The 27,141-nt window shown below is 47.5% G+C and overlaps 1 protein-coding gene across 1 annotated transcript in view; it reads left to right on the top strand.

The window, feature by feature from the left end:
• Window positions 1-8,946: 8,946 nt before the first annotated feature.
• The window catches only part of WNT5B (Wnt family member 5B), a 73,690-nt gene continuing 55,495 nt past the window's right edge, over window positions 8,947-27,141 (top strand). Inside the window, exon 1 of the mRNA XM_071768154.1 lies at window positions 8,947-9,303. Coding sequence (XP_071624255.1) covers window positions 9,298-9,303 — 6 coding nt within the window. The 5' untranslated portion in view covers window positions 8,947-9,297. The remainder of the gene's footprint in view (window positions 9,304-27,141) is intronic.

Raw genomic sequence — 27,141 nt, 5'->3', positions numbered from 1 at the left:
CAGCAAAATACAACACACGTTCACAGCTTCCATCTGGAATCCATGTCCACAGCCACTCTGGAGATGGCAGGGAGGAATTAATGTCTTCAAACACCCACTCTCTCTAACCCACAGTTCCTCATGGACCTGAGGAGGGGTTTGGCCTTTCACCCAACCCATGAGCCCAGTGTGGCGGGGAAAGCAGCTGCTGCTGGCTTCACACCAAGCTGCAAGGGCTTCATCAAATGGTGAGTGTTGGAGATGTAGTGCACCTAACACGACATCAGTCCCTACAATTTCCCCCTGGTAGCCACGCTAGCCACAAGGACTTCAAGGTGGCAGTGAAAGGCTGCTCCCTGCCCTTACTGTTGGAGGCTTTAATTTGATCCCCTTGTTAATGAAGCGATGACTCTCGAAAACAAGAGCGGTAACACAATTATTTATGCTTATCTGTCAGAAAAGGAGATCAAAGCTATCTGCAGAGCCACAGACAAATATCACCACGGATGACCCAGAGTCTTCCTTTGTGTGAAGTGACAGACTGGAGCATGACTTCATTGGGAAACCAGTCTTAGACCCATGCAGCAAAGTCACCCAGCCTAACGCTGACCCAGAGCTTTCCCCTGCATTTGCTCAGAGCTGAGCAGTGACAGGGGCTAGAGGCGGTGACGCTGACTTTCCCTGGTTTTGTTTTTGTGGTAAGAGACCTTATTCAGCACAACAGTATCACCCGTGCTCATCCCTGCGTGTGCAATCTTGAGATGGTATCTCGGCAAGTTCAGACGCGATGGAGGCCTTTGGGTTGTGTCTCTGCAGGGTGTGCTGCAGCCTGGTGCTCTGCAGCCAGGGTGTCCTGGAGCATTTGGGAACCTCTGTGTGAGGAGTCGGTGGCGTAGCAACCACTCCATGCCCAGCTTGGAGCCAAACCTGACAGAATCCCTGCCATCTGGGTGCCTCAAAGCACATCCTCACATTAACACTGACACCACCTTCTCAACAAGGAAGAACCAAGGAAATGTAAGAAAAGACAGAAAGCAAATCCACAGAAGATGATGTTGAAGTACCTTTGCAAGAGTACATGACAGCGAACTGTCTGCTCCAGAACTGTTCAAGGGTACCTGAGCTCATTGGTTTATACGTCTCTAGTTTCTTGGGCATCTTAACATGCTCTTGCACACACATTTTTTTGTGATTTTTTTTGTGACCCTTGAAATGTGCCAAGACCTGCTTGTGGTGTGGCAACATCAGTATCCACATGCATCCCTGTGTCTGATGGCTGAGCAGTGAGCCCATCCTCAGTGCAGCATCCAAGTGCCTTAGAAGAAAGCCATCTGTTGCCACGTGATTTTTTCCTTCTTCATATCTTGTGGCTGCAGTGCTGCCTACTTTGCGTGCTTTAATGCTGATGTTTGTGTAAGCCTGTATATTACCCATGCTATATATATTTGTTTAGAAGCCACAGTGTCTAAGAATTGCATTTATGTTTCCTTCAGCTGCACTGTGAAGGTGAGACTATTAAGCAAAGATATTTGTCATCCAAGGACACTTCAGAGCCTACAAAATGCCATGGTTTTCACCCAAAATCTTTATTGTCATCAGACTGGTTTGTGGAATGATTTGTAAACAGCAAAGCCAGGAGCTACAGAGTCCATCCTAAGCCTTGCTTACTCTCAAAGCCCATCCCTGGGCTTTGTGGAACCCAGAAATAAAAGCAGGAAATGCCCTGTGGTTTCACCAGCTGTAAATAGCGACCGTCCCCAGGCTGTGTGAGATCTGTCCCAGGGAAGCATTTGCCTCCGGGCAGCAGCACCAGCAATCTCTCCTGGCAGGCGTGGATTGTATCATATATATTATCCCTCCCTGCCCTAAGCCTCCCCTGGCAGCCCCCTCCCACCTTCCCATTCCACAGGGTGATGTTCCCCACCCCCTCCATCCTCTGCCCGCTGTCCCCACCCCAGCACTGGTGTCAGGGAGACATGAGTTGCACCCTCCTGGTTTGGTGTCTCACCACCCTTTGTTCCCTTCCCTCGCCACCCGCCAGGCTGCAGAGTGTGTGTCACCCACCCCAGAAGGCAGCTCGGTCACCTCCTGGTGCTGGCCCTGCAGCTGGGACACCCCAGGTCCAAAGGCACCAAGTAGGCCCAGGGAGAAGTTGTTGTGCTGGGTTTGGGGGACTCTGCCCCCCTGTGCACACCCACCAGTGAGCCTGTAGGGCCAGGCAGGTGAGAGGATGCTAAACCCTCTAAACTCCATCCTCTGTCTCTCCCCATTGGTATAAGGGCACCCATCTGCACCATCCATGGGAAATCTGAATGTAACGTGTGAGTTGTATTTGTTTCCTCCCTCAGATGAGGTTGCACTGTGGGGCTGATCCCACTCATCAGGAGAATGATCCCGTTTCACCTCGACAGTGCCAGGTACAGCCAGAGATCTGTCCTCCCCACCTGTCCTCTGAAGAAAGAAATAACAGGAGAATATCTGAGAAAGTGAAGTAAGAAATTAATGAGGGAGAGAGGGAGGAAGGGAGTGAAGAAGGGAGGAAGGAAGGAAAATTAAAATAAAAGGAAAGTAAAAGAAAAGGAAAAGATAAGAAAATAAAAAAGAAATTAAAAGGGGAATTAAAATGAAAATTAAAAAGAAAATTACAGGAAAATTAAAAATAATAAAGGAAAAAAGAAAGTATGAGGAAGGAAAAAGGAAAGGGAAAGGGAAGGGAAAAGATTACATGGAGAAGTTAGGAAGCATATAGTGAAGCCAGGTATACCCTTAGCAACACCTGGGAAGTCATGGTGCCATGCGAGGGAAGTGGCTCACATCCCTCCCACCTCAGACCACAGGAGAGGAGAATGCTGGGGCTCGCCTGTCTCAGACAGAACCCAGCTTGAGCCTTGCGTGAACTTTTCCCCAAATCACCCAAGGATGCTCAGCTTTTCAGGGACATCTTCTTGCCAGATTTCTGGGGCTTCAACACCATTCCACAGATGCAGGGGGAGAGCGATGGCAGGGCAACCGATCTCTTCTGACTCTGCAGGGCAGGAGTTTGGGTTTTGTCATTCCCTGACAATCAGGTGTGAGGGGAACCCTCTGTCACCACACCCAGGGGGAACAGCCCCAGCACTGTGGTCTCAGTGCCCCCGTGCCCCAGCCCAGCTGCACCCTGGGGTTGCTCCTGTCCCCTCAAGGTGATGCTTGCCCCTGCCTGCAAGCAGACAGGGGGGTGCTGTAACCTCCTGTGCACCCCAGCCTGCACACACACACACACACAAACACACACATGCATGCACACCCATGTGTTGCTGCTGCTGCTGGTAAAGCCCATCACATGGTTGCTATCACAGCCCATGTTTAATTGCTTTGTGGAGCTCATTACCACAGGAAGCAGCCGAGGCCAAGAATTAAGTAAGACTTTAGAATGGGATCGACCATTTGAAGACAATAAGAATATACTGAGTTGTCATAATTCATGCCGATAAAAATTTTGGAAAGGATGTACAACTCTTTGCCTCGGGGTTTAAGCCAAGTAGAAGAGACCAAGAGACATGGTCTGAGAGGAGGGGGGCAGATTACCTCACTGTCTGGCTATGGCCACGACCCTTTGCCTCCCCCAGCCACGAAGCCCTGGTCCTCATCAGTGGCAGGGCACAGGCCTCGGTGCCCCAGGTTGGCCCCAGGAGCATCTCCTGACCTCCCTCACTTGGCAGTGCCATGGGGACAGGTGATGTTTGTTTGCCCCTAGCAAGGATGGATGGGGAAGCTCTCCCAGCTCCATGGGACAAAATATAACATGGTGCTGGTCCACTCCTGTGGCTGTCATGGGGATGGGGGCACCTCACCCCCCCCAGCAGCCTGCAGTCAGGGCCAACCCTGAGTCCCTTCTCAAGCCAGCAGTGAAGGGTGGTGGGACTGGAGTGTCACACTGGCCCTGCCCTGGTGACACAAGCTGTTGCTCCCGAGTGGGGGCTGCTGAAGCAGTTACACTTTAACTCAACCAGTCCACAGAGCCGGCTGTCGGGAGAGTCTGTCTAATGATTAAAGTGCTAAACGAGGAGGCATGAACTTTGCGTGCTCTCCCCGGCCTTGCTACTGAGTTACGTGGAGCCAGCAAGTCAGGACTTCACAGCCACCAGGTCAGTCTGATTACTGACGCATCCTTTTAATCCTTGTGTCTTCACAAGGGTTTCCTGTTATTTGATTTCTTGCTATTCAAAACCTATTAAATTAATCAGTTCAATCCTTTGTTCAAGGACTGGGAAGGAAGAGAAAGGAGTTACAAGGAGGAGGGCTGCAGCTGCAGATCTACCGTAGGACAGCTATACCCTGTTCAGCTCTGCCCTGTGGAGCTCGATGTTCAGAAGTGCAACTCCAGACACTGAATCCCCTGTGGGCACTTGATGAGCTTCCCAGAGATGCGCTTCAGAGGACCAGGAGGGCAGGAACAAACTGGATAGAGGATAACATTTGTAGCCACTAAGCATGAGAGGTAGCCTGCCAGGGCAGCACATGTCAGCCAAAAATGTGGGCTGCTCTGGAGTGGCCCCCAGCCAGAAGCAGCAACCAGATGGGGAGATCAATCCCAGGGACTCTGCTAGTGCATCACTGAGGTGAGGAAATGCAAATGCACATCACAGAGTTGCTTCATTGACCTTTATGCCCTGTGCTGGTGGACAGGAAGAGCATGCCTGAAGATGTTTACCTCCAAAGGCAGCAGCTTCTGCTTGTCCCATGAAACCCCACTTTGGCTCCTGACTCTTCTCAGCAGGGTGTCTTTGAGTCCAGGATGGATTTTACTTGGTGATGTCAAGCCAGATGAATCCTGGTTTAATTGACCATGGGTGAAATTGTGCTTCGATGGTTAATGTTATACTTGGGGCTGGGAAAACTACTGCAACATCATAGCAATTAGAGCTGGAAATGATTCAAGTAATCTAATTTATTTCTCCTCTCCCCCCTCACTGTCTCTCCTGGGGATGGGAGCAGTAAGGTTCCCAACAATACATCTCCCTGTGTGTTGTCTGTTCCTGTCTCCCCTGACTCAAGGAATGGAGCATCCATGTGTCCCTGAGGAGATGATTCCACCATTTGAAAGACGTCAACATTAGGAAATGTTCCAGAAGTTTAGCCTATATTTCCTTTTGTGGAGTGCCACAAATTCTCAGGTCATGAGCTTTATGCCTCAAGGAAACTGGCTGCTTCCCATGAGGGCAGTGGCTGGGAATAAGGTGGTGGTTTTCTTAGGTTTGCAGGGGCAGGTAGAGACCATGGAGGTGGGTTGATGAAGGTTTTCACACCTGCAAGGCATGTCAGATCAGGTAACTCACCTGGAATGAGCCCTCCTTTGGCAGGAGTTCAAGATCATTATTTTTTTCCATTCCCATATTTTTATTCCACCTTGGCTCATAAAAATCTCACTGCTAGAAACTTGTCCAGTTCCTCACAAGCAATTCACCCGCTCTGACTTGCTCCTAGTACAACTACTAATCCCACCACAGGAAAGTGAGGCAAATGGTAATGAAAGGACAAAAAAGATCCATCCTGATGAAAGAAACATAGCAGGTACTCCTTGAAAGTTGTCACAAAACAGGCATCATCTTGCCCTTGTCTCTGCCCTGTACACAGGACATGGGACTATCTGAGTAGGGGGAATAAGATTGTGCAGTTGGAGGAGACTTCCCAAGAGATCAGAGCTTATGAGCACCACAGAAATGCTACACTGGGCCAATATTTTTGTTAAGAAAAGATGGAGCCACACGGTTCACTTTCTAGTGATAAGAATGTGTTCTGCGGGGTCATCCCATCGACTAAGAGTGGGTTATGCTCCTTACACATTTGAAGTCACTCCTCTGCCAAGTGAGTTGAGTATTTCTGCATCTCAAGCAGTTTGAGCACTTCCCCACCCTCTTCATGGTCACCAGCAGCAGTGGCCAGACAGGTGAGACACGTGACAGCCAGGAGTCTGGGGGTGACTGGAGCTGTAGGAATGAAGAGAAGTAAAAGGGTTTGTGTTGTCCAGAAGACTGCATGGGTTAAGCTACTTTTCACAACTGATCACTTCTAACATCCTCCCTCATCCAGTCATATCTGAGACTCTGGTTGCAGATGAAAGTCCAGTTCCAGTTGTGGACACTGCTCATTATTAAATCAGTGAGGCTCAATTATATTGGGACATCTAAAGAACACCTGGATGGTATCTTCAGCAGCTGAGAGTAGACAGGAGCCCCTCCTACTGGCAGCTGGTGCCCTTGGTATTTAGTGAGGCTCACAAGTGTCCTTTCCTCTTCTGTACTCCCCTGTAGACAGAAGAATAGATTCAATGAACAAAAATGATGGTATGATATTCACGGCCACTGTTTTGGTGGAGGATAATGCAAGCTTGTGGAGGAAACTAGAAGAAGGTAACTATCTTTCTTCCTTCTGGGAGAAAAACAACAAAACCATTTCAGCAGAAAGGACAAAGTGAGGTAAAGCAATAAGTATTCTCCTGTCCTCATGAGCCCACACAAGAACCATGACCAACTTGTTCTGATTTTGGTCCTCAGTGCTGGTGGGACTGCCAAGTCTTCCCCCTTGTGAGACACGCATAGCCCCTAGATGGGCTATGGACCTTATTACTGCTGGCTGCTAACTCCTTACCTCTCTCTTCTCCAGCCCCTCAAGCAGCTAGCCAGGTGCCCATGCCCACCCAACTTTGGAGGTGCACACCTCTAGCTGTCCCTCCTGCCTTCCTGGCACCCAGCACCACCATGGGACTACCTGGCAGTTCTTGTCCCACCAAGGCAGGAGTGGAGACAGAAAGGAGGGATTCCACCTTTCTCATGGACTACCACAGAAGCTATCATGGGCTTTCAGTAAGCTGGGATCTTCTTTGAATAATCTACATAGCTCAGAGCTGAAGGTTTTAAGGAGCACATGTATCCATCCTGGCCCATCCATCTATGCTGTTGGTCCTACAGTGGCTCTGCCTTCCTCTTCTGCTGCCTCTAACCCTGATGTGGGATACCATCTTGGGGTGGCAAGCAGAGGAAGTCCCAGGAGGATTCCCATGAGGACGAATGAGGGTCTCTGGCCTGCTAACCCATTGTAGCCAGCTGTCCTTTGTAACACCAAAAGTGAAAAAGTGTGTTTCTCAACAGGCCAAGTGATTTATTACCAAGCCTCATGACTGGGACATCTCCCTTCACACCTCTAGGTCACAGGAAGTGGCCTCAGTGTTTTCCAGGGCATCAAAGGAGCACCCTGCCAGGCTACAGAGCCTGATCATGCAAGTTAGAAGTTTGCCCAAAAAGCAGTGAACAGCAGCCCTCATGGTAAATCAGCTTTACCTTGAAGTGAAAGAGCTGGCACCTAAAATTTCCTGCAGCCAGCTGCAATTTCAAGACTGCCTTTGCCCTCTAATTAGTTGGTATTTGCTGTGCCAACCATTATCTTTCTAGTTACATAGTGCTGAGGACAATGGCTCCTTATTTCCTTCCACAAACACTGGGTTACTATTTACTTCCAGCTGTACCTCCTCTATCCTCTGTGCCCATTAAAAGTAAGTATCACTAATGACTACAGCGATGGGAAACACTGGAACAGTTGGTCATAAATTAAGACACTCAGAGCCTTCAATTATTTGTACTCTGTAGCCTGTATTCAAACATTTACCTGCTCCTCTAAAAATGCTCACGTGAGCATCTCCACTCTGAACATAAACAGATCCTCAGGTTTGGATCCAGGCAGTCGTACAGGGGTGCATGCCTGGAGCTGCACCAGCTCCCAACCTGGTCCAAATCTGAATAATTTTGTGGGGGCAAATACCTCCTTGCTGTGAGTCACTTTGGATACTTACCCCCATGGGGCTGTGCGTGTGTAGGAGCAGCAAAGTGCTCCTTGTACTGCAGATGAGGCTCTGCAGCTCGTTGTATGGAGCTTTTGGATGACTGATGCTGTAGGGGCCCGGAGATGGGGATCCTGACAGAACAAGTGTAAATCCTGCCTTCCTCGGCTGCTGCAGAGCTGCCACCAAGCTTGGGGGCCGGGCATTGTAAATCCTGCCTCTGTGCACTGTGATGCCCAAGGATCCAGAGGGCTCGGCACCGCTTTCGGTTACACCAGCACAAATTTGCTGTGATCCTGCTAATGCCTGTGCAGCTACTCCCTGCTTCTGCCAGGAAAAGTGAGAACAGGATCTGGCCGTGAATCTGCGAAGTTTTATGGGAGGAGAGGCGGGGGAGAGTCCCTGGTGTGATTCCTGGTGTTGCAGGCAAGAGATGTATGTGCCTGTTGAGAGCCAGCCCCATCAAGAGCTCCATGCAAGCTGTGCGCTGCCTCCTCTGCCAAACTTTGCCAGCCCTTTTTAAACTGAGTCTCGAAACAGGCTTTGCCTCATTCACACTTTCCCTCCAACCCACCCTTGCCCGCGCTGGGAGACAGATGCCAAAAGTCCCCACTGGGATGAAGCAGCAGGTCACTAGGTCAAAAATTCTTCACTGGCTGGAGACAGAAACCCCATGATGGAGCGATTTTGGCTTCCAGCACGTTGGCTACCCGAGCCACATAAGCCGGTTGCCTGTGAGCACTCACAAGCAGAAACCTTGCAGGGGTGCGCTGGGACCGACCCACGAGTGACCGAGAGCCCCAGCGGGGGCTGCGCTGCCGGGACTAGGGAGGGCCGGCAGGAACCGGAGGGCTGCAAGGGAAGCCGCCTGGTCCCCGCGGCCACCCCGCAGAGGCGCGGAGCTGCCCGCGGTCTCTTCCCGCCTCCTCTGCCGCACAGGGCCGTGGCGCTCCCCACCTCCCCCATCGCCCATCGCCCATCGCCCTCCTCACCCGCCAGCCCGCCTCTCTCCCCCGACGGCAGCGGGCCGGCACTTTGCCCCCAGCCCGCCCCGCGCCGTCTCGCCCCCTCCAGCGAGCCCCATCCCGGCGGCGGCGGTGCCCGCGGCGGGGCGGGCGCAGGGCGCGGGGGGCGGGCGCAGGGCGGGGGGAGGCGGGGCGGAGGCGGCCGGAGCCCCCGGGATCCGCCGGCACCTCCCGGGCCCGGCACTCGCCACAGCCGCCAACTTCGATCGGGAGTCGCCTTCGGTGCCGCCGTTCAAGGAGCCCAGCGCCGCCGCGGCGACAGGGAGGGCAGCGTCGGCCGTCTCCCCCTGCTCCCTTCTCGCTGCCGGCGGGGGGCTCGGCCCGACGCGGCGACGGGGCCGCGGCCCCCGGGGCAGGTGCGTCCCCTCGCGGTCTCCGGCCGCCGCGACGCCCCGGCGGGGGTTGCTGAGCCCCGTGCCCGCCAAGGACTCCCCCTCACCTGCCGTCGCCGGTGCCCAGGGACGCGGCGCCCGGGAGATGCAGGTAGGAGGCGGCCCCGGCCCGCGGCGGAGGGGAGGGCGGCAGCGGCGGCGGCGGGGGGAGGAGGCCGGGGGGCTGGAGGCGTTTCGCCGTGCCGGGCGACCCGGCTGCCCGGGCCCATCGCGGTCTCCGGACGCCTCCACGGGCGGCCCCCGAAGGGGCGGGAGGCGACACGGGGATTGCCGGGGGTTCGCTGGTTTCTCTCAGTCCGGGAGTCACGGTCGCCTTTTGCCGCCGACCTCCGGCAGCGCAGCCCGTGGGCGCCCCGGCCCGTTACGGCCGCCGGTCGGGGCAAGGTTTGGGTTGCGGGAGGCCGTGGGGACGGGGCGGTTCAGGCTGCGCGGAGCCCCGCGTTGGGCGGCCCCGGCTGCGGGAAGGAGCCGTCGGGGGCCGTGGCTGTGGGGAGTGCTTGAACTGCAGCTGCCGCCCGACAGCAGCCCCAGGGTGAGCCCCCCACGGCACAACACGGAGTAGAGGAGGGGCGACCGGAGCACGGGGCTAGGGCCAGTTTGAGGAGTGGCCTCAAGGTGGTCTTGCCAGTGTTACTGCCGTGGCAGAAGAGACTCCGCGGGGGCCTGAGGGACATTTCAGGGATTTGAGGGATGTTTCTCTGGGGTGGCAGGCGCTGAGCTGGTAAAATAGATTTTCCTTGTACATGACAGCCATGAGTTAGGTAAAACAGATGTTACTCCGGTAAGGTGAATGTTATTCAGAGCAGAGAGATATTGCTCCCTTTTCCTGAGCGCGACCACAGTGGTGTTCCCAGAAGCGCCCAAATCCCTGGCCCACAGTGTCCTTCTCACTCACGTGCCCGTGGTGTGGCAGCACATACACAGTCACAGACCACGGCATGGCATGGGAGAGGGTGCTCGTATGAGTGGAAATGCAGAGTAGCAGCAAAGTGCGTGGTCTCACGGTACGAGGGCCCGAGCATCCCGTTTATGTCCATAACTAGCATGCTGTTTTATAAAACCTGCTTTGTTTTGTTTTGTTTTTCTGGGAATTATGGTGCAATACTTCCCTTAGCGGTATGGGTAAAACAACTTCCCCAAACCTATTTTTGTATGCTGCGGTGCACTTTGTTGCCCTGTATGTTTCATGCTTTTCCTCTGCCACTAGATAAGCATCCCTGCTGGTCTCCCTATGCAACTTTTCTCTGCCTCTGAGTGCTTTTCCTGCCTCCACTCTCCAGTGTGTTATTCCTCACACTTGCTCTGCTGCCTGCACCCACATAACTCACCTGTTCAGCTCTAGGTTTGTTTGGGGTTTGTTTTTTTGTTTGTTTGTTTGTTTGTTTTGTTTTGTTTTGTTTTGTTTTTTTCCCCTGACAGAGCTGTTTCCCACACATGTACCAGCATTTATGTACTTGTTTCATTTTCTTCACTGCCAAAAACTCGAGTGTGTGTACATCGTTTTCGCACCGGCATGTTTCCCATATAATTTGCTCTTCCACACTTCACCTGCACACACAAACTGTCTTCTCCACTGGTGCCCACTTGTCTGCCTACACATCAAGGACTCTTTCCTGTTGCCCTTTATTTGGGCTTTTGTGCCTGCAAAACCTCAGGCGCACGCATGCAGTGGACACGTAAGTTTATCTCCTTCCTTTCCGCTCATCTTTGTCCATCTGTCTCTTTGGAGCTTGTCTGCTAAATGTGTATCTCTAATGTCTTCCCTACCAGGTAGGAGGTCTGCAGGGGGACACCAACACTCAGGTGGAAGCCTGTCCTTGCCCTTCCTTCCCACATTTGCTGCTGGGAATAGACACATGAGCTGAAGTGACTGCTTTTTCTGGTGGTGGCAGGTCTAACCTGTGGCTCCCTGACTTGTATCACAGGCACAGATTCTGTTTTAGAAGGGGAATGGATTTCAGTACATGCTCTTCTTTCAAAAAGAGAAAGACGTGGCCAGGAGACAGATTCCTCTTAAACCAGCATCCTATGGAGAACACCTGGGCTTATGCAACATAAAGGCAGAAATTTGAGTGGCATTTTTTAACCTTAAGCATCCAACCTATGGGCTAAATTACAAGGTGTATCAGTAAAGCTAGACCAAGTACTTTTTGGGTTTTTTGCTCATTTTTCTTCTTCTTTAAAGAAATTATCCAAGCATATGAAGGGAAAAGCATAAGACTGAGCTGCCAGTGCAGGCCTGGAGGCAGAGCTGGGAAGGCTGGCTTTGTTCCAGCCATGGGTTTCCTCTGCTCCCAGGTTTTGTCACTCACTTGCATTTCTGTGTCCAGGAGTGTCCGTGAGAGATTGCTCCTTTTTGGAAGGGAGTCCCTCCCTAGGTCTTTCTGTGCCTTCACTATTAGCACACCTTTCCTCAGTAGCTGTAAGCAGACCCTAAGTCCTTTCCCCAGTCTCTAGAGCACACACAATGAAAATGTCCTTCCATGTGTTAAACCTCTCTTCAGGGAAAGCTGAAGCGGAAATCGTGGCTGCAGGGTCCCAGCTCTGCAAAGTCTTCTCTCAGCCCCTCTGCCAGAATGCATTACATCAGTTGAATAAAAAAAATGAAGTTTTGAAAGAGCTGGATCTAGTAAGTTGGGGGTTCATCTTTTTTCTTTTTTTTTTTTTTTTTTTTTGTAGTAAGGTATGTCCTAATTCTATTTTCCAGACTTTTTCTACAAAGACCAGAAACACACTTTTAAAGAAAAATGTATGTTCATATATAATGAAGTTCCAGGAGCTTGGACTTTTAGGAAGACATCAAATATTGAGAAATTAAAAAAAAAAAAACCAACAAATAAATCAGTCCAGTCACATTTAATGTTATTTGTTCCTTTCTCTAACCCAGTTGGCCTCTCTATTTCTGGACTGCTTCAAATCTTGAGTCTTTTGTCCTGAAGTCATTGGGCTTGGGTTTCAAGGCACACAGGAAAACCATTTCTTTTCTGAAAACTGCATGATTGTTCATTTAAATGAAAATAAATTGTTTCTATTCATAAGATCTGTATTTCTAATGACTGATAAAAGTTGGAGTGAAAACTTTCATTTCCAAATTAATTGGACGCACACAATAAGCATTTCAGAGAGACTTTTAAACACAATACTGTTAAAATCAAGTTGTGGATAGCCAAGGCATGTTGTCATGTAAGACAGAGCAGTCTGTGATTTACTTCCATTTCTTGCAGAGAAAGGGACCTTCACTTACTGGAAAAAAGGCATACAGACTTCATTAAAGCTGAAGGCAGTGCAAAGAAGAGTCGTGGGAATTTTTCCTCAGCTGGAAAAAAAAATTCTTTACTAATGGGAGATTTAAGGAATGTGGACGTAGGTAGCATTTCAGAAAGAAGAATAAGAGGTAGCATGGTGTGATACCTGAGCACTTTCAGCAGCACTGAGATAAGCTGGAGCTTGGACAGCTTTTTAATTCCAAAGGAGAACTTAAAGCATGTGGCTGGGCATTTAAGCTCTGTACATTCACAGTAGAAACAGGCAATGTTTTTAACAGCGGGGTGATTTAACCAGCGGAACAAACGACTAAAGGCAGTGTTAGCTTCTCCAAGTCCTAAAATCTTAAAATAAAGAGTGAATGTCTTTTTGGAAAATTCTGTTTACTGGAGCGTGAGTTCTTGGGCTTGCTGCAGAGATAACTGGCTGAGACTGTATGGACAGAATTACAGACAACACCAGACCCCACAATCCGTCGTTGCCTTCCATCCAGGCTTTGGCTTAGGCCTTGGTAAAGCTTACGCAAACCTTCCCCAGCTCTGCGTGAGGCAGAGCAGCAGGGTCACTGGAAGCAGATTGTCACTTTTCAGCACAGCTGTTTCCACAAAGTAGGGATGGCTCTGGTGTGCCTCCTAATTGCGCGGCTGCTCTCTGCAAAAGCGCTTTTGCAAGGGGAGCCTGGTGTTGATGGCAAGCTGTCTGTATCTGGGGAGCTGCCACTTGGCCTTGGGAGCTGGGAAATGGGCAGCAAGGTCTGATGGATTGCAAAGGGGCTGCAGGGAAAGGAGTGCTGTGTGTCCCCTCCAGTCCCCAGGGCCTGTAAGACAAGCTTGAATTTGGCTGAGTTTGCGAGGCTTTAATGCCTTGTTTTTACATTGTCACAAGCAATTGCCAGCCCTCTTCTACTCCCTACTCCCTCAGCAAATGGAGCTCAGCAGGGTTCTGACACCCAAATGGCTGTACTGATGCTGTGGCCCCCATGTTGCTGGCTGGATTTTTGCTGGTACCTTTCCTTTGGATGTTCCCTGTACCTAGCTGGTGGGGCTACGGCTCTTGTCAGGCTGCAGTGCCCTCCACACTTCTCTCAATATCTTCCCTACTTCCCAGGAACACTGCCTGGAGCAAACAGTGGGGACAAAATGTCCATGCAATTGGTCACTCCCCCACCTACTCACCCCAAGGGTGCCCCAGCCTGCTGCTGCAGCCCACCAGCAGTTTTTCTGGGGGTCCTCCCCAGGGCCTGGCAGCAGGAGATGCTGAGAGTTGTGTGAACCCCATCTCTTCCCCTCGGCATGTTTACCTGTCTAAATTTAACTCCCCATCCAGCTTCATCCATCCTAAGCCGACCTGTTCTCATGTGGCTGAGCTGTGGGTCTGGCTCCTGCTGCAGCGTTTCCTGGCTGCCTTGGGCTGGTGGTTTGCTGCTTGCTCCCTCTCTCTGGTGGATGCTGGCTCTTTCGAGGTCCCAGGCAAGCCGGTTCTCTCCGTTTGTAGGTTTTATTTTTAAATCTGGTTGCACAGCCCTCAGGACTGGAGGGTCCCTTGTTCTCTCATCTTTGGTTGCTCTGAGTATTTACTCTGCAGTGGGCTTCAGGAAATCTCCCCTTGTTCCGCTGCAGCCCACAGCCATTTCCCTTCTGGCTGTGGTTGCTCCCAAATGGAGACCAGGCATGCTTAGAAGCTCCCTGGCCATTCCTTAAGGGACAGTGCCTCTTTCTGTCCCCATCGGGACTCCAGTGGTGGGATTGGTAGGTGCTTCTCTGTGAAGGCAACTTCCTTGTTTCACTTTGTTTAGAGCTGGGCTTTCCCGAGCTGGCTTTCATCCCAATATGTCTGGGGATCTAGTGATGTGCCCCTCAGCTTCAGAGGGGCTGAAGTGAGAAGCAGAGGAGGGGAGCACTCCTGTTTCTTTTGAGCTGGACAGAATAAATTTTCTTTAAAGTTTCAGAGTTTGGGATAGTAAATATGGCCCAACTTGGCAGCCTTCATCTAAATAAAACTGTTGGGATCAAGCCATTCATGTCCAGCCTAACCCTGCAAGAGACCCCTAATTGATCTCTGCTTTTCCAGGCATGCCTGCTTGTCATGTAGTTAATGCTGTGGTCAACCACATGAGAGGGATGGTTTGAATCCTGGCCTCCTCTGTCACTCTTTGAGCTAACCCGGTGGCCTTGTGTTTAATACTCTTGTATTCAGAGGAAAGGTAACGAAGGCCAAAGTTTTCAGCAATGACCTGTGATTTGGGGTATCTGACTTGAAACACTGTCAAAAGTCCCCATTTTTTTCCAAGGCTCAGCTGTTTCTGATGCTTGGGCAGGCTTAAGTTGTCTGGACTTGAGTACTCAGAATGACTGGTTCCTTTTGCAAACCTTTATCTCAGGATCTGGAGACAAATTGGGCAAAAAACCCTGACATAAAATAATGCACAAAATAGGTTTCTAGCAGGGTTACTCAAATGGAGTGAGCATTCTAGAGTGGGAATTGGTTCATGGCTGGAGAGCTCATGGCACCATTGCATGCAGAGATTTGAAAAAGAGTTCTTGGCTTAGTCTAATTTGTGGTTTTCAGTTGCTCCTGGGAAGGGCTTGAAGGGTTTGATAGTTTTTCTCTTAGGGAAGGAAAAGAGAGCAGCATTGGTTTTTTTATATTTAGATATCTCTGTGTGTATATATACATGAAGTTTAAGTCTTATTGTAAGGATTTGGGGAAAATATATGATGTTTTCTGTAAACTCATCTCAGCTGCAAATGAAGGAAACTGAAATGCTTGGGTGGAGCACATGCTTTGTGGTCTGTTTTTTTCATCATTAAGGTTAACAAAAGTCATACCAATGCTAGTATCTCAGTGGTCTCCCTACATTTGTCTTGCATTTGTTCTCTGTTCATCTTTTTTGCTGGTTTGGTATCATTGTTTCACTGAGTCCTGAAGTATTCTAACACCTCTATTATGAGTAAGTTGGAGTTCTAAAGCAAATTAAATGAGACTGTCCCTGGCTTAGCTCTGAAAATGTTTCTAAGCTTTTTTATGCATCAGAAATGGCAAGAGAAACATATGAGCCCAAATGTCTTCATTAATGGAACATTTTTTAAAAAAAATAATTTTGTGACCTGTCAGGTTCATTACTCTCTGAGGTGTTCCTAAGTACTCTGAAGATGTTTCTAATAATAAAAAATTGATGCTGTACAAAAGAAAATTAACTTCCTTTTTCCCCCCCTCCTCTTTTTACAAATAGAGCAATTCTAGAAGCTTCCTTATTACATTCTGTTGCCCAGATTTGTTAATAATCACCATAAATATTGGTCCTGGCAGAATGTCAGGGTTTTGTTTAGTAAATATTTTGCCATGGTTATTTCTGTGTCACAGTTGTGAAGGCTTGGAGTATCCTGTGGCTGTCATCACTGTCAATTCTGCCTGGCCTTGCATCCTTGAAAACTAACAATCTTTACAAGCTTTACTAACAATCTTTACAAACTAACAATCTAACAAGCTTTACAATCTTGTATCAAGATGATGCAGGTATTGATGGAGTAGCTCCACTGCTCTGCATGCTGTAAGCTTCTAGTTTCAGACCAAAATGTCAGCTCTTGCTCCAGTACATAGTGTGTCCAAAAAACCTAGATTTTCTCCAGTGTATGATGTGTCTAAACCGTATTTCTCACTCCTTGTGGGTGGCTGCAGCTTTTATACTGCCTGTGGAGATTTTGCAGCCTGACATATAGGTAGGGTGGAGTGAGGGCTTTTCTGAATTATGACCAATTACTGTCCATATGCATTTTCTGTTTTCGTAACTATTCCCCATTTCTACCTTTTCTTAACAAGCTTTTTGGGAGTATTTGCCAAAGTACAGAATGAACTTCTATTATTTTTTTACTAATGGAAAGAAAGTTTTTAACTGGGGAAGCCTGGTAAGTGCATTGTTTACATTCAGCTTTTAACATAGCTGCACAGGTTCTTCCAGCATCTCTGCCATTTCCCAAGAAGCCTGCACACTTGTGAAAGACTCGAAAGCTGGTTGTCCCCTCCATAGCATGTGTGATGATCTAAGAGTGGATCTGTGCTTCTGCACAAGAACAATTGCACTCCAGTGGCATAAAATCACATGTAACAACCAAAATTTTTGTCCAGAAGACATGTAAAGCTTCTGTATCTTCTATGAAAATGGTGCCACTTAATGAGCAGTGACAATTTCCCTGATCAATCTCTGTCTGAATTTGGCTGCCAGTGTTAGGGGGTGTCCATGGCAGAGCAGTGCCAGCGGGGCTTTTCTGCTCATGGAGCTGGGACACCTTTCCAAAGGCTGAAGGCAGCAACAGCTCCTTTTGCAGGCACAGCTGTGGCTGCGCTGGCATCTTTTTGCTCACTGGGGTGTTGGGAGGCATGTGGTTTTATTATTTTATTTAAGAGCTCCAAAACAACACCCATTCCCTAATTGTGTTTTGTCATTCAGAAGGTCCATCAGTCTAACAGGTGCTGGGCTGATGTTGAGATCTGTGGATTCACTTGAACACAGCCCATTCCCTGTTTTGGTCTCAGGCAGATATTGCTGCTCTACTCAGTCACAGGGTAACTCCACCTGAATAAATTTTACTTTTTCCTTCAGCTCCTCTGCTCAAATATGAAAAGCCTTTGGCTTTAAATACCAACATCATCACATCAAATTTATCTCTTGATTCCATCACCATTTCCTTGGTAGTGCTTTCACTCAGTGTACCTCAGCATTGTGCTGAGTGAATCTTCCTGACTTGCAATCTGAGGTCCCACATCTCTGACTAGTTGCTGTAAATGGACTTGCTATGTGATTTTTGTGCTGCCCTGACTTGCATGTTCATAGCTACTGTCCTGTGTGTCCAAAGGAGCAAATGTTAGTGCCATAGTTGCCTTTTTGGTTGAACTTTACAGCCCTGTGTTTGGGATATACTTCTTTCTTTCATTGTCTCCTTTTTCACAGAAGGCTCTGGCTCGTTATTTCTTGACATGGCAGAGGTTGCTGCTTGTTATAAATCTGCCCAGAGACATGTTCAGAAATGTTCTGGATCCCTAGAGTTTTGTGTTTTGTGTTTTTTTGCAAATAATTAATATTAAAGAAGTAATAAGTGATTAGAAGTAATATTTTGTTTCCAGAATCCCATCTGCCTTTTCCTTTCCAAAGTTTTGCAAAGCAGGCTTTTGGACAGAGGTCTGTATTCTTCTGTGGTGATGGAGAGATGCTGCTTTGGAGGGCATCTAGGCATATCCTCAGTCCCTACTCCTCATCCGTATGCAGAGATGGGTTTCTGCTTGTCCAGTGCTCATCTGACACCATGGACGCTTTCCCCTAAATTAAAATCTGTATTGCTTTCTAATATTTCAGAGTATGATGTACCTAAACAAGTCTGGGTGTAGGTATGCCAAATTCCTGGGCTTCTATAAGGAATCTCCAGTGTGTCTTCGGTGTGTATATGACCATTGTGGACATCCATATGCTCAGAGCAGATGCCCAGTCCTCAAGCAGCAAAACAAGCAAACATGGAGCTGGTAAAATAAAAAGGCTTTCACAAGAAATCATTGTTTGGTTTAAATTGAAATTTTCAGAAGAAAAACATTTTTTTCATACTGATGTTTCATAACCTAATGATTTCTGTTTCCGACTGACATTCAGACTTAAACGTCAGTTTAACCTGAAACCTAAAACAAGAATTTACATTTCATGTCGGTGTCCCAATGTCTCTTGTTTTGGATAAACATTTTATTTTTAATGCTTTGTTTCTATCAGTAATATCCTAGAGTTTTTTCCCATGCATTTTCAGATCAAAAGCATTTCAAATTGTTCATGACATGAAACGACATTTTGTCCTGTCATCCTTATTTGGGATGCAGGCAAATGTTGAAATCCCAGCTCTTCTTGGGGAGCAGAGATTCTGTTCTCCAGCCAGATCCACAAAAGTGTATTTCCACTGGTTTTGCTGGCTGGCTACTTCACAACTTTGTGTGTGATCATTTGTAATTCACTGCAGATTGAATCCATGGCATGTCCACATGGCTGGTCTGGAGAGGCTGAGGGCAGTTAATCTTTCTTGCTCTGTGTTATTCTTTCAAATTAATATCCAGATTTCTCTCCCAACATAAATTTTCCTTTCTAACCAGCATTTGGTAGTGCACTGTGCAGCTGCCTGATACATGTTCTGTGCACAGATGAGGACTCTGGTGCTCTCTCAGTTTAGCTATGAGTTCTTCTATGAAATGAGGATGTTTCAAAACTTGAGACAGCTTCTTGGTCGTCTATTGTTTGGAGTCTCTCAGACTGCCATATATCTTTCTGTTCCAAAGTTACTTTTTCCCCTGTCCACAGTTGTGGGGAACTTTTTCCTGCCAGGCTCTGTGCAGCGTGTCTCTGAAGCAGTTTTATAGTATTCCCCAGAAGCACACTTTTGTCAAGCTGCCTCAAAGCATAATCCAGAGAAAAGTCTCCGAAGAAAGATATGCCTTTTTCTGTTTGGCTTTGAGGTGTTATTGCCCCTCTTCCAAAAATGCAATTGGCTCCATCTACATCCCTAAGTTGTTTTGTTTGGAGTGAAGAGAGCTCAGAAAATCAAGGCAGGCCACACACATAAACAACAGTGTGTGAAATCAATTAATCTAAATGAGCAAGAGACATATTCTTGAAGGAGAAAAGACTGTTTCTCACAGAAACCTCCCTTGAGTATGGCATTGGCGGGGCTGCTATAAACATTATGTCACTGGAACAATTATGAGCTAGGTGAATATTTTGAACTTGTCGGCTAGTATTGGCCAATATTTAGAGGAAGAATGATGTTTCATTGTGTTTGAAGAGTCTTCCATCCTCTTTGGGAATATTTTACCGAATGATTTTCAGAATGAAAATGCTCACGTTAGCATGCTAAGGCATTGAACAAATCTAAATTTTGGCATCTCAACTTCAAATATTTGCATTATAAACTTGATTGCAGGAATTGCATTCATCTTATCAGGGCTAAGAAGTCATTCCTGTGTGTTCAGGTAGCAGATATCGTCAGCAATATGTACACAAACAACCTATGGGACAGGAATTATTTTCAGTTTTTGTAAACAGTTTTTAGTCTCCAATTAGAGAGAAATCTCATATTGCTTTTAAAAAAATCTGATAAGAAAAAGAGCTTTCCTCAAGCCATATGTTATAAACTGCTGTTCATTCATCTCTGAAGTTTCAGGACTGTGAAACAGGACACCAATTGTAGGGATTTCTAACCCTGGTTAGCTCTTGGATGGTGATCACGCAGAGTGGCAGTGCCCAACTTTCCCCTCAGGATGAGGATTATTCATGTCTCAGCACATGGTGGTCCTGTGTTTTAGTGTGCCCTAGGGTCAGTGATCACAATCATATGCCCAGTGCCTCTCTGTGTCCCTTCAAATAATAGTGTCCTCCCTTAGCCAGCTGGCCTGGGGCAGCAATAAAACTAGCTGGGAACAAAAAGCTGTGCTTGGTCTTTCTTGGCTGAGGGAAGGCCATGGAAAGAGTTCTTTAGAGAGCACTCTTCTGGGGAAAGGGATGAAACTAGGAAGCAGCTACTCCACTCAACCTCATCAATTGTCAGAGGAGAGGATGAAGCAGTGCGACTCTGAGAAATCAATGGCCTTGCAGTGTTACTCAGACTTTGAAGTCTTCCCATTGTCAGGAACTTTCCCTGACCCTACCTTACCTCTTGTTTGAGGATAAGGAAAATAATTAGAGAAATTGCTTTGTGTTCTGCACTGAGGTCTCCCTGATGAATCACACACTACTTAGTCCAGCCTCGAACTAAAAGTTTGTTCTAAGGAGTGGAGGGTTCCTAAAGGCTTGAAGTAACCAACCGTGTTACGGACAGCTGCAGGATAGGGGTCTTGCAAGGATACTCCTGTTCATGCAACCTTGTCATTAAGTTTTGCCCTGATTTCTTGTTTCATTCCTAGTATGTGATAGACAGCTTTCCTAATTTTGGAAGAAAGTCTTTTACAGCTAAGACTTGGATGTGTGGTTTTTTATTTGAGGCCAGGAGATTGTCCAGAAAGGAAGCCAAGAAGATGCCCTGTGTTTCTTTGCTACAGCTGGGAGTCTGTCTAGAGAAGGCAAAGAGCCCTTCTTTTAGCTTTCTGGGTGGAAGGGAATCACCACGTACAACCTGCTGGTGCCAAAACCCAATAGGTTGGCAGATGCCTCTAAGCAGCCACTGCCTTTTGTCATTCTGATCACTGTTCTTCATTCTCTTTGATGGAGGCTGAGAAGGAGATCACTTCCCAGGACCCTCTGGGCTTCCTACAGCTATGCTCTCTTTCTGACCCTCCCACAGCCCTGGGATGACCCACATCCCAAAGGCATCCCTCTAGGAAGGTGTTTGCTGAAATGCAGCAAGCATTTGCAAGTTAGCTGGCTGTACACCACTGAAATTCATCCCCCTTGGGCACTTTTCTAGATCCCAAAAGCAGCCATCAGGCGCCTAGATGTTGTTGTTATAGTGGCTTATTGTCCCCTAGTTTCACATTAAGGAAAGAGGAGTCCCAGCTTGTTCACATTTCCATGATGCTTGTGTAGTTCTCACACCATTTTTTCTCACAACAAGCTCAAGGAGGAAGGGTAGATGCTATTCTTGTGCCCCATGTTCCCATCTGGTGCTTGGATGGAAATACAAAGAACATTCGACAAGACAGATAAATTAAACTGTTAATTTCTAGGGCTAATTACAGCTCTTGGGTTTGCTGCCAGACCTGAAAATAAAACTCCTCATGCAAAGTTTCCTTGCTTTGTTATTTTTGTTTGTTTGTTTTAAACAAAGCAAGTAAACAAGAGCCATACTATTGAATGGGAGAGGATGGTTTGCCCGGTTCATTTTCCTGTATTCCTCCCTGGGTTTTGCTCAGCTGGTTATGCCCCACACTGTGCTTTGGGAGGGGTGTACCAGGCTAAATATATCTGCACTGCCTGTGAAACGCAGTATGGGGTGCTACGTCATTTGGTAGAGTTTACTTGGAAACTAAGGTGGGAAGCCAGCTTTTATTTTCAGCCTGGGGTCAGTTGCATTGGTCAGTTGGCTCACTCAGAATCGTCTCGATCAGGAGCTTGTCCTTGAAAGACAGATATAAAACCTAACCTCGAAACAAAAAGCCAAAACCAATTGCAGCAACAAACTAACACTGGAGCAACCGTATTTTTCTTGTTCAGCAACCAGATTTACAATTTGAGAGCTTCTTCAGATATGTTACCTTAAAAAAAAAGCAAAAAGCCCCATAGCTCACATATCACGGCTTATTGAGTGAAGGGGTTGGTGTGATGCTGCGTGCTCTAAATATATCACAAAGAGCTCCAGCCCTGGCAGCACGGTGACAACTGCAGCCCTTGGGCTTTCACTTATGTTGAGGCAGAAATGTATACCTCCAAGAAATGTGTGAGGAACAGATGCAACTCAGTGACTAAAGAGGATTTAGATTTTGCAATTTCTAGTTCTCTTTTTTGGCTTGTCTTCCTCTGCCGTTTCGTGCACTGAGAGTGATTTCATGGGAAGGGAAGTTATTCCCACAGTGTGGAAATGCTGAGGGGTGGATGCAGTGCAAGGAAGCCACCTGAGCTCACTTTAGTCTCTGTTACACACAAGTAAAAGCAGCAGGGTAAGCATAGCTGCATTGGTGACACATTACCCAGGCAAATGCAGGGGTGGAAACCCTTGCTCTTTCTCCAGAAGTTCACAAGGAGCACCTGCCTGCATGTCTGAGGTACTGCAGTCACACCTCTGGCTGCTGAATACATTTTTCTCTCTTCTTCCTTAGCTCCTCCAGAAGTGAGAGAATACCAGTGTTTCTGTATGGCTAGCTTATTTGGAAAAAAAAAAAAAAAAAAAAAAAAAAAACGAAGAAGAAGAAAAAAATATGTTTAAACTCCTGCTGTAAGGTTTTGTAATTATCTGGGGGGATAGTGATGATGTGAAGTAACCTCTGCCTTGTTCTTTTTAGTTCCTAGAACACGGTGGCCTCTGAATATTACTGCAGCCACATGTTGCAGACCAAAGCTGTACAGCTTTGGCAGCATAGAGATCCTGGCACACTGAAGTCCTGGTCTACACCCAGGAACACTAGAACTCTGGGGTTGCGTGCTTCATGCTAATGGCAATAAAATATTTTAGGTTTCTCACAGAGGATTTGGTTATGAGGAGGGCTGGGCACTGGGACTTCTGGGTTTAACCCAGGTTCCCTGACTTCTGGTGAGCCTGAGCACCTCCTTTCCTTCATGGACCTCACCTGGGCACTCTTGGCTGTCAGAACCACCAAATGAAGAGGATTCTCAATTGCCCTTTGAACCTGCCCAGGTGTAGCTTATTTTTGTGTAACTCAGGACATTTGAAAAGGCAGATGGAAATTTCTTTCCTTTAGCTTCTGTTGTGGGGCCTTTTGCTTTTTTTTTTTTTTTTTTTTTTTTTTTTTTTTTTACTGTACAGCACTTCCTGGGAAGGTGGTAAGTGAACAGTCTTAGCAGATACAGCTATATGTTTGTCAGCTTTTTATTTCCTTGACTTCCCTGTACATTGTTCCTTGGTGCTTTACTGCAAAGGGATTTCTTCCTTCCACCTTCTAGTCCATCAGCATCCCTGCCTCAACCCCCAGGAGTCAGTATAGCTCCTGTATTTGGGATTACCTGGTTTCAGCAGTGGGATAGCAGAGCTTGGGGAAGGTGTCTTGTTTGGTTTTTTTTATAGCAAGCAGAGGCAGAATTCACATAGCTGTCCCACAGACATGTGCTCCAGCTGCTGTACCACATGCTTTTATTCAACTGTTGTGTGGAAAGTAAAGGTTGTCTGCACAATATGCCACCTCAATATGCTGAGGAGGTCCTTGGATGGAAGCACATGTCTTGCTCTCTAATCCACCTAGATAATTAACTAAGCCACAATAGCATGCAATTAACCATTCAAAAAATAAGTGTTGCTCTTGCATGAAGTTTGCTCCCTTTCTCCCTTAAGCCCTTCTCTCTACCTCTGTTATCATTATGGATTGCCTCCTGGCTGGGCACTTCAGCTGTCAGTATCAGTGGGCAGGTTGTGGCCTGAATGTCTGCTGTTTGAAGAACATATGTGGTCTTGCCTTAAATCCCAATGCATAAGGTGAAACTGGCTGAATTGGTCACTGATCCTGCACAGAGGGTGGGTTGTTATCACCACCGAGTGATAACACTGTACTTGTGAGGACACTGAGTGGTTTTGGCCATCATGAACGCTGGTGGAATGGCTCTGGGAATGCTGGTGGGATCTAGTCTATGTTTGACTATGTTAATATCCTCAGTTCCTGTATCCTGGGGCTCCAGGGCAGGAAACTGCCTGGAAAGGGCAGCTGATCTTGAGATACTGAAATACTGCTGGTTCTCAGTCTCCTCTGCAGAGGGGTGTAAGGTAGCACCTGAAGATGTGGTGGGCAGGAGAAGGGCTTGCCTCTCCACCAGTTCCACTGCTTAATCCAAGTGTAAATGTAAAGTAGCAACTAAATCATGTCAGTCCCAGCTCTGCCTTAGCCTTCTGCATGGGCCTCTCGTTTTGGTGCCTTTGATAGAACAGCTGAGGAGTTTAGGGCTGCAGTTTTTGGGAGCAGCCCAGCCTTACAACATCAACTCACTCAGCTGTGCCAGCCAGAGCAACCATGAGCTTCCCTGCTGTTGGCAGGCATTGACTGCAAGAGGATGAGGAGAGGGGCCAAGAAGGGAAAAGCAGCCTTGGGACTGGAAAGAACAGGGACAGAAAAGGAAATTAACAGGGAGAGAGCATGTGGTAACCCAGCTGGGATATGGGATATGAGAAGGAGGGTGCAGGTTTTCTTATGCACTTCCCAGTATAGCCAGCGGCTTCCTTTGCTGGTGACCCTGGCACAGACAACTGATGGGCAGTTGTGGGTGTGTGTGGAAGGAGATGGGGAAAAAGGGGTTGTGGTAACACGGAAGATTAACCCCACTGCTGTGAGCTTTTGTCTATTGGCATTGATCTCGTATTCTGTATCTTGTCACCCTTGATTACCTGCCCACTCTCATTTCCCAAAGAAAACCTGAGTGTTGTTCATATTCTGTGTAGGAAGGCTGCAAAGAAACCTCATGACTGCAGAAAACAAAGCAGGGGATAACACTGTTTGGTTTTTTTAATTAGAATTCCTCAGTCATTACTGAACCGATGTTCCAGGAAAAAAGAAAAAAAAAAAAAAAAGGGGGGGGGGATGTCATGGGAGAAAACAAGGGGGATGTCATGTCATGGGAGAAACAATCTTTCTCGTGGGATGCAACACTTTGTATCTGGTGAAGGTCCTCTGGCACTGATGCTAATCATGCCCAGGTTTTACTGGGCAGTATGTAATGTAAAGCATGCGATAATTTCTTCTGTAGTTTTAGTAGAAATTTTTCATTTCCTAAACAAGTGTGCTGTGTTCCTACATCCTATTAAGCCTCTGCTGTGTGCAGCTCCAGCAGCCCTACCTTAACAGCTCAGCTGGTTTGCTGGGTGGTTTGGAGCCTTTTGATGGAAGGCGCTATTTAATTATCAGCGGTGTTATATTCCCGGAGCTCCCTACATGAAAGCAAAACACCGGCAGCCTGTAATTAATCTAAGCTAATGTGCCACTGTTTACACTCCATCTCCCAAACCAGACAGATGTAAGAAGACACCCAGCCTTCATCTGGGATCCTCCCAGGTTATTTCTGAGCTATCTTTGAAGAGCTGCAGTGAGCATATCTACCCACCCTGCAAGTCCCTCAGAAATTAGAACCTTTAACTTTTTGAAGGAATGAGGGGGAGACTTTGTTTCCCAGCAGGGAGCAGGGTTAAATGTCTTTGCATATGCGTTACCACTGGCTAGCATGGTACAGGAGCACAAAACTCCTGCAGTTGTTGTGAATTTTGCAGTGTGAAAGTGTAAAAAGCCTTGCTTCCTCTGTTGCTCCCCTTGCTTTGGGCGAGGGGGCAGCTGCTGGCAATGAGGATGTGCTCTGGATTACTTTGGTGGAAAGATGAGGGATTCTCTGGGGCTCTGGTGTTAAAAATAAAACATCATACGTTCATTTTCAATCAGTCTGCTACAAATATTTAGCAGGCAAAGGTGATGAAAACACTTAGGGCTGTGGAGAGACTGAAAAGATTATGCATCCTTAGTTAGAGTGAAGAGTACTAAAAAGCAACATGACAGAAGTATATAAACTTTGAAGTAGAGAGAAGTAAACCAGGCATTCCTGTGTATACTTTTATGTAATATAAGGTTTTTGGTGAAACTGAAATAAAACATCTGACATAGGTGAAACTTAATGTTTTCTTACAGCACATAAATAATTGAGACCAAGAACTTAGTAGAATGTACAAAGGACTGAACCTAATTTATCAGTTAGATATTCATAAAAATCTTATGCAGTTTGTGAATTTTATGCTAGCTGGTTTAGAAGGGTTAAGCCTCCTGCTCCTGGACACCCTTCCAGCTGTGTCTGGTTAAATGCTCTAACTGGCCCCATAAGCGTCCAGTACTTTCCTTTGGAACATCTGGCAGTGGATGATAGTTTAGAAGAGTCATTGTATGAGCCTTGCATTCCTGAACATCTCTGTGTTGAATGATTACTATAAACCTGGCTGGGATCAGAGGTGACAACAACTTTCTAATCACCTGAAGGCTGAGATGTAGCATATGAGGATGCTGTGGTCATCATCCTGGACTATAGATTGAAGATTACAATTAAGCACCTTGTCAAACCATCAGCTCTCTTGTCTCAGTTGCCTCTTTGCTAGTCATCCATCCCAGTGTTGTGGTGGATAGGTGACCTCTGCAGGTCTGAATTGCAGCAGAAGAACACGTTACAACATCAGAGCCCAAATGCCTCCTGTCCTCTTGGTGAATGATGCATTTTGGATGTGGTATTGTCATCTGTTCTTCAGCAATGTTTTATTCAGACTGGAGTGGGCTGTAAGCAGCTCAGTCATGTGGTGAAAGCTTTTGCCGGCTTTGACTTTCTCTTGTTCCTAGCGTGCTTTTGGGCTCTGATTGTTTTCGGTGAATACTGACTTATCTCACTGCAGATACTCTGATGCAGAGTAGTCCTCCCCAGTGGCCTGGGCATGTTGTATGCTGGGGCACCCAGGGGATACCCAGGACAGGCTCCCTGGTGCCACAGCCCAGCGTTTTGCTGCTTTAGTGGAGGTAGCCTGCCAGTATCCCTGGCTTGGAAGGAAGAAACATTTGTAGTATCCAGCAGAGGGTGCTCATAAACAGATATCCCAAGTAATCAGGTACCACTGGTACCTCTACTCCAGTTCTCTGCTGGGTAAGCACAAGTTTTTGGTGGCCATGTTAGCAGGCATTGTGCCAAGAGAAGTGGGTCTGGAGAGTGAACAGTAGGTGCTGAAGACCTGGCATGTACACAGGAGCCCTGTGGGGCGGGAGCATGTTATTTTGCACTAATTGTTGTCTGGTCCCATGGTTGTGGAGGAGGAGGAGATCTCATCAAGCATGGTCTTGTGTGCAGTTTCATCCAAAGGGAATCCAGTTTGTGAGTTCTAAGGCTGTATCAATTTGCAGACCGCTGTTTGGGCAGTGGGATTGATGGGATATTTTCTTCAGAAGTGAATCCTGAATTTAACTACAATAGTGGTATGCTCACGGCTGCTGTGTTGGTGGTGTCAGGTCTGGTGTCATGTCCCTGTCATCCATA

The sequence above is a fragment of the Heliangelus exortis genome, chromosome 1, assembly GCF_036169615.1.
Source record: "Heliangelus exortis chromosome 1, bHelExo1.hap1, whole genome shotgun sequence".
In the NCBI taxonomy this organism is placed as follows: domain Eukaryota; kingdom Metazoa; phylum Chordata; class Aves; order Apodiformes; family Trochilidae; genus Heliangelus; species Heliangelus exortis.
Note: the sequence above shows the minus strand (reverse complement) of the source record. Positions and strands in the feature narration are given on the sequence as shown.